The 7,469-nt window shown below is 50.3% G+C and overlaps 1 protein-coding gene across 2 annotated transcripts in view; it reads left to right on the top strand.

Moving 5' to 3' along the window:
• The first annotated feature begins 2,305 nt into the window (after positions 1–2,305).
• The window catches only part of FA2H (fatty acid 2-hydroxylase), a 54,124-nt gene continuing 48,960 nt past the window's right edge, over positions 2,306–7,469 (top strand). The window contains exon 1 of one of the 2 annotated variants that reach the window (XM_036834808.1): positions 2,306–2,804. In XM_036834808.1, coding sequence (XP_036690703.1) covers positions 2,394–2,804 — 411 coding nt within the window. In that variant the 5' untranslated portion in view covers positions 2,306–2,393. The remainder of the gene's footprint in view (positions 2,805–7,469) is intronic. The other variant, XM_036834807.1, reaches the window with a different exon arrangement.

The raw sequence follows: 7,469 nt of genomic DNA, 5'->3' as shown, positions 1-7,469 counted from the left end.
GAAGGGCAGAGTCTTAACCACTGGACTGCCAGGGGTGTCCCCGCAATTAATATTATTATGCATACATCTGTTCGGGTTCAGGGCAGGCCAATCCAAAATATGCCACCTTGGCATATTGATTATTTTGAATTAAATTTACTTAAGAAACAGCTGGTACAAGAAGGACACTCTGACCCTCCTTTGTCCCCCTAAAAGCAGGAAATAAGTCTTCCATGTGAAAGTTACCCTCCATGTACCAGAAGGGTAGAGGGCATTCTTATCACTAGAGATAGGGAGTTCAGAGCTGAGATGTCTGTATAAAAAAAAATCTTGTTACTTCTTTACTGATATACTACTCCAAGCCCAAACTCCTTTGTCTTGTCAATTCTTCACAGATTTATCGTTTCTTTGTCCAAAAGGTGTAAAAGCTGCCTGCTCTGGTCACTTCTTTGGGTCTTATACCTTTGGGGTCCCCTTATGTATGAAATTAAGTTTGTTGTTCTATTAATCTTTTATTTCAGGGAGTGTCTCAGCCGAGAACCTAGAAGGGTAGAAGGAAAATTATTTTTCCTCCCTACACATCTTTATACAGTAATCTGAAAGGTCAAATTTCTAGAAGTGGAATTACTATGGTAAGAAATGTTACAATTCTGAATAGATGACTAAATTGCTTGTTTAACTTCAGACAATATGAGTTTAAGGCAACGGTGAAAAATCCAAATGCGGGTGGCCTACAGATATTGTCATCAGGAAGTACCTGAGGACGCCCAGGAGTGTTTGAATGCTTTTGCACATGCAATGTATTTGGAACAGAGTAGGTGTGGAAGTGGAGTGAGAGTGACTATGTATTCACTGCTTGAGAAAAGCAAAATTAGTGACCTAAGGCCTCCCTCCAGGCCTGTTGGACAGCAGTTCCACAGCCGACCCATATACTCAGCCAAATTCTTGCCTACTCCCTGAGGGTGAGCCAGGAAAGTCTTGGGAAGGAGAGAAGGAAGGAACAACTCTCCTGACCTTGGATGTGTCTATAGTTGGGGTGGCCCCTAGGGCATCTGAGCTAGGGTTTCCCCCACAGCACTGGCCCAGCATAGAGGCCCAACCCCAGAAGAGCATAAACAGGGGTGACCCTGAAAATACCTTTTGCTGAGAGAGACCAAGACCAGTTGAATGGGGCAACCTCAGTACCAGGATTCTTTTATTACAAATCATGAGTTCAAGTGAGATCCCCAATTGCTGGGCAGTTAAAGTTGTGTGCAGTTCACCCCTGTTATAAACAAAACTGGATTGAGCACACTTGCTCTTCCCTTCCATCCAGCATGACTACCAGGCTTTACTTCTTTAGGTCCCTATTTCCCCTCCTATAATGGCAGCAGGATTCTCTCTTCGTCCCTCAGGATCCTCCCCAGAAGGTGAGACTAGAGTGAGGCAACTGAGGCAGTCATTCTGCAGGCAAAAGTTAAGGGTGTGCCAAAAAACTCAGTAATCAAGATAAAGAATACTTTAGGGAATCCCCTGGTGGTCCAGTGGTTAGGACTCCGAGCTTCCACTGCAGGGGGCAGGGGTTCGATTCCTCCTCCGGGAACTCAGATTCTGCATGCCGCGTGGCGCAGCCAAAAACAAAAACAAACAAACAAAAAAGTGTATTTTAATAATTCAAAACTAATGCAAACAAAAAAATCCATGATGAACAAAATACCAGAACTTACAGTGTTAAAGACGAGATCCAACCCTTCACTTTCACCAACCTGCCTCACTCCTCTCACTAGTCCTGGTTCCACTAAAACTTTATATACAAAATCAGGTGGCCAGCCCACTGGCTGTGGTTTGCCAATATTCCTATTTTTAAAAATTCTTTGTTATATATATTTTTTATTGTGGTAAAATATACATAATATAAAATGTACCATTTTAACCATTTTAAACTTTACAGTTCAGTGGCATTAAGCACATTCACATTGTTCTGTACACATGATTTTTTTAAAATATTACATTAAAATATTGTATATCGTGATTACTGAGTTTGGGGGCGCCAGAGGCCAGTGTCTCCCTTGCCTTACTCTAGTTCTCACGCTGCCTCCCCCACTCTTCACCCACTCCTGCAGCCTGAGGAAGGAAAACTGCAAGTTTCTCCCATAAGGCAGCAGCAGAAGAGTTATTCCGGTGGCGATCAGGCTATCGAGGACGTCCGTCCACACAGCCGCCGGCAACAGGAAGACTTGTTCCACCTGCGTCCTCCCGCCGCCTTTGCTCTCTTGCAATGAGACACACTTGGCGGGCGCTCCCTCTACCTGCCCAGGACCACCTGACGGAGGGCGGGCATCCCCTGGCCCGCCCCGCTCGGGTCGGCTGGGCGTCCTGCCGGCCAATGGGGAAGGGGCCCCTCCGGACACGGGCAGCGTCCTTAGGAGCGGCCAATGGGAGCGCGGCATGCAAATGAGCAGGTGCGGCGACGGCTGACCAGTCAAGGCGGCAGCGGCTCAGGGGATGTTAGAGGCGCGCTGGGCGGCCGCGGAGCATACGCGCAGGCTTCGAGCTGCGAGCTCCGGTCTCCCGCCATGGCCCCCGCTCCGCCCCCCGCCGCCTCCTTCTCCCCCGCCGAGGTCCAGCGGCGCCTGGCGGCCGGCGCCTGCTGGGTCCGCTGCGGGGCCCGCCTCTACGACCTCACCGGCTTCGTGCGGCACCACCCAGGGGGCGAGCAGCTGCTGCGGGCACGGGCTGGTCAGGATGTTAGCGCCGACCTGGACGGGCCACCGCACCGGCACTCGGACAACGCGCGCCGCTGGCTCGAGCAGTACTACGTGGGGGACCTGCAAGGAGACCCTCAGGTACAGCCGGGCCCTGGGGTCACACACCCTCTATTCCCCCCCACCCTCCCCGCCCCAACTCGCCACTCCCCGGCAGGCCGCGTTCACCTGCCCTCTAGGAGGACCCAAGGTGACAGCCTCCGCCCTCACCTCTCTTCTCTCCAGGTAACAGGTCCCTGCCTACCACCACCACCCCCAACCAGGAGTTTGCCCTTCCTCTCCAGCATTTCCCCTGACCCTCCTCTATCTGCTACTTCTCCCACCTCCCAAGGTACCTCCTCCTTCCTACTTGTTCCTGCTGCAGCCTCTGCCATCTGACAACTTGGATCACCTTTTCCCTCCCAGCCCCTCACACACTCAATCTTTCCTTCCTGTCCCCTTATCGGCCTCTCCCTCTTCGCAACTGCGCTTCATTTGTTTGAATAATAGCTTCCAAGCGCACCTGTCCTCTCCTCCCCATCTCACCCTACCCCTGCATCCAAAAGGCACAGACCAGTCACCCTTCTCAGCTAGTTTGGATTTCCTGGTGCCACCCTAGTCTTGCGCAAGGGCTTCTCTGGTCGCGTGGAGAGGTTGGCGCAGTGTCTTGGGTGGCCTATGTCCTCCCACCCCTCAGACCTTCCTGTATTCCTTGTCTTGCATGCTGGCTTGGGTGTCCAGCAGAGTGACATGACAGGGTGAGCCAGTTTTGCTGGGGAGAAGGCAGTAGCACTCTGAGCTGCATGCTGCTGTGCACCACAGGCTCGTGATCGTATTTAAGCCTCTGACTGATCCTGGGGTGGGTTTTGTTATCCCCATTTTGGGATGTGGAAACTGAGGATCAAGGAGGCACTGTAATTTGAGGTCAATTTGGAATTTGAGGTCAATTTGGAATTTGAGGTAATTTGAGCTAGTTAGTGGAAAAATCAAGTGTGTCTGATTCCAAAATCAATTGTCTCTCCATCCCAAGGATCCTTGGGCCTGGGAGATGATCCTATCCATTGGATTCCAGGTAGGCTTGTGCCAGAGGCAAACCGACTCTTCAGGACTTCCCCAGGCCCAGCTGTAGGACTGGTGACAGTGAGGCCATCATGCTTGGACATAAACCAACAGTTGTTCCCTGCTTCTAGCTCTTGCATTCAAGATGGCCCCAGCAAGTGCTTTTAGATCTTTGGATGAAAGGACTTGCCTCTCACTGTTCCAGGTGGCTTTTCACTGGACCATCTTGCCTAATTCTTTAATCATTTATTCACTCACTCACTTGGTCCCTTAGTGATTGGCAGCACTGAGCTAGGCACTGAGGAGGTATCAATGGACAAAAGCAGTACGGTCTTCATGGACCTAACAGGCTAATGAGGTAACATACTAATCCCACAGTAATTCTTCAATTACCTGGTGCTATCAGAGTATGAATCAGGGAGAGCTTTCTGGAGAAAGTGGTACTTACCCTGGGAGCTAATCAGTGGATAGGGCTTAAGCCAGGTGAAGTGTGGTGAGAAGAACCTTCCAGACAGAGGGAAAAGAATGTGTGAAGGCTCTGAAGGGTAAGGGCTTGGCAGAGTCAAGGGACAGAAATAAAACCAATGTGACCAGAGGCTGTTGGGCAAGGAGAGGGAGTGGAAGGAGGCCGGAGATCAGCCAGGGCCGCTGTGGTCAGGATCTGGGACTTGATTCTAAGAACAATGGGAAGCCAGGTAGTGGATTCAAGCAGGGGTGTGGTGTGGTCAGATTTGCATCTTCGGAAGAGCATCCTGGCTGCGATGCCAAGAAGGGGTGGAAGGAACCCAAGTGGGTGTGAGGAGACCAGGCGGGAGGCTACCCCATAGCCCAAGTGAGAGGTAACGGTGACTATGACCAAGGGAAGGGGAAGGTTGAATTTGGGAGACTTCATACGTAAAATGGCAGGACTCAGCATTCTGCAGCAGGGGCCCAGTTTAATCTTGGAAGCTGATGTTAGGTGTCAGGTCATGCTGAAGGCGCAGAAGGTTTAGCCATAGATGTAACTGAAGCTGAGTGCAGGAAATGAGAGGTGGGGGCTGGAATACTAGAGACTTCCAGGCTTGTGATGGCTCATGGAAGCCATCCTACATTGTAACTGTGTCCTATAAACAGGAGCCTTAGGGTGTGGCCTCTCCTCCCAGCACCATCTAGAGCATCTCTCCTGGCTAGCTGCCCTAGATGGCTTTACCTCCCAGCTCTGCTAGCTACCCAGCACTATGGTTTGATTTGGCTTTGTTTTGCTTTGCTTTACCTGACCTTCAGAGAATACTGAGTCTAAATTTGTTTCTTACCCCTGCACTCACCTGTTACCCCAAGAGTCCCAGTGTGGCCATGTTTCAGGCATCCTTATATCTGGGCCCCCACCTGAGGATGTGGGAAAAAAACTAAAAATTAACACCACATTTACAAATCCATGGCCCAAACTTGACCAATGGCCGTAGTCACCCAATACTCCAGTTGCTCGTCAGCTTCTATCTGCTATTCTGGAAACTAGTGTAGGGTTGTCTTTATATTGGGGAAGAGAGGTATTCAGAGGAGAAATCTGGAGAAGATATCTTTTCAGAGAGAAGCCATCTTCGTAAGGGCTGAATGGAGAGAAGACATATCTGTTCTTCTCTCTGGTTAAGCCCTTCTGGCAACCCCCATGCTGCCTTCTCTACCTCTCCCGTCTCCTCCTGCTGGACCAGGGATGCTGACACCTGTTGAGGCTAGAACCCGGCTCCTGTAGCGTGAGGACCAGAAGGGGCGTTGACGGGGAAGGGGAGTGTCATGAACCAGCTCTGTTGTTTGGAGCTCATTTCTGAATGGTGCCCCTCCTTGGAGTCCTTCTTCCCAAGTGTACTCCTCAGCGGGGAGCCTGCTGGAGCTCTGCCATGAAATTCCAGGGACAAGGCTCAACCCCACTGGTTTCCCCTTTCCCCCACTTTGCCACACCCCTTCTGTATACACACTTACCCACACATTCACACTCACAGGGAAGCACACACACATGAAACAAGTCGAACTTGTTTGAGCTAACATACCGTGGGGATGAGACAAGATCTGTTGTAGCCCTGGACTTGAGGACGTGAATCAGTGATGGCTGAGCAGGGAAGCCAGGCCCTCTTCTCGATTGGGCGCTCAGGGCTCCTCACTCCAAGCTTAGATAAGAGTGGCTCACGTTGTTAGTGGGGCATGAAATCCATTGATTGAGCTGCAACCAGCAATTTTTTTAAAGAAATAGGAAAGAAAAGAACTTCGGGTCCAAACCTCCCAAGGCCATAAATACTGTTTCGCAGACTTGTCATCCATGAATCACTGTCCCAGTTTTTTTCCAAATTGGCATACGACTTGAACTATTTAATATTTATCTTTAAGTAGACTCACTTTTTATTTTACCATTTACTCACCCTAGGCAATATTACCAGGGAAATCAGGGTGTACATGCACTTTAAAAATAGAGCTATTAAAGTAAATGCTCATCCTCCTATCCCCTAAAATCCTGAACACCGTCAGTGGAGTAAGTATCACACTTTGGAAGACACAAGGAGCAGAGCTTCTTAACCCTGGAGTTCTATGGATCATTTTCTGGGATTGATGGAAGAGATGAAATTGTGTGTAAAACATGCATGGTTGTGCGTTTTTCTGGTGAGAGAGCTGCAGCTTTCATCACAGTCCAACCAGAATCCTTCCGTCACTCCAGACCTGCCACCAAGAGGAAAATAACTGAAAGGCAGATCATACTGCCCCCGTCTTACACACCCAGACCTTGAGGGGGCCTCCTGTGGGCAGACATCTGACCATGCCCCTGGGGAAAAGCCCTCTGTTTGGGGAGACCCTAGAGGAGGGCAAGCCCTGACTCCCCAGTCCCTGCTGTTGGGTTAACCCTACTGTCTGAATGTGTGTCGCATCCTAATCCCGCAAGGTGTATCTGTCTCTGAGTGGCTGAGAAGTCCACAGATTCTGCCACATGTGGTTCTGCCAGGCTTTGGGCATCCAGCCATTCAGAACTTTGGAGATTGAGTCATTAAATGGGGATGGACAATAGGGAGGAGATCTAAGTGCAGGAAGACTCAGGGTCCCCACCCCACCCGGGGCTCCGGAACAGCTTGAGCACAGCCCAGCTTGGAATGCCGGTCTGAGCTGAGAATTCAGATAAAAGCTGATGATTGGGAAACTTGCTAAACTCCCCCTGCCTGCAGAGCGGAGTGGATGTGAGAAATCTGCTAACTGAAGGGGGTCGAGGTCTGCTTAGCCCACAGCAAGGCTTCCTAAGTGGGCCTGCCTGGCCAGTCAGCAGCCCCCGTCCTTTGCTACCTGCCAGGGACTTGTGAGCCCTGGCCTGCTGTGGTGCCAGGTGAGCCTTACCTGGAGGACGAAGCTAGGGCAAGCTGGGAGAGGGCCAGGGACCCAAGTCACTGTGGTTCCATGTGACCCAGGGTAAACACAGGCTCCAAGAGTGCCCCCTGGTGTCACCTCAGAATTCAGTGATTGAAGGGGCTTCGAGACCCAATTTAGGGCAAAGTTTGGAAATTAGGACTCTATGGGGGAAATAAAAAGAAATAGACAGGAATCTCAGAAACACCTGAGGGTAATCATTTCTGGAAACATTCCCAGCAAAGAACCCAAACTGATGCCTGAACAGCATCTATCATCTTCCCTTTCCTTATTTATTTATTTATCTTAAGACACACACTCACTGTTGGTCCATATGTCGTCTTCATTCAT

Source organism: Balaenoptera musculus, chromosome 19, assembly GCF_009873245.2.
Source record: "Balaenoptera musculus isolate JJ_BM4_2016_0621 chromosome 19, mBalMus1.pri.v3, whole genome shotgun sequence".
Taxonomy (NCBI): domain Eukaryota; kingdom Metazoa; phylum Chordata; class Mammalia; order Artiodactyla; family Balaenopteridae; genus Balaenoptera; species Balaenoptera musculus.
The sequence above is the reverse complement of the archived record's forward strand: the minus strand, read 5'-3'. Positions and strand labels throughout refer to the sequence as shown.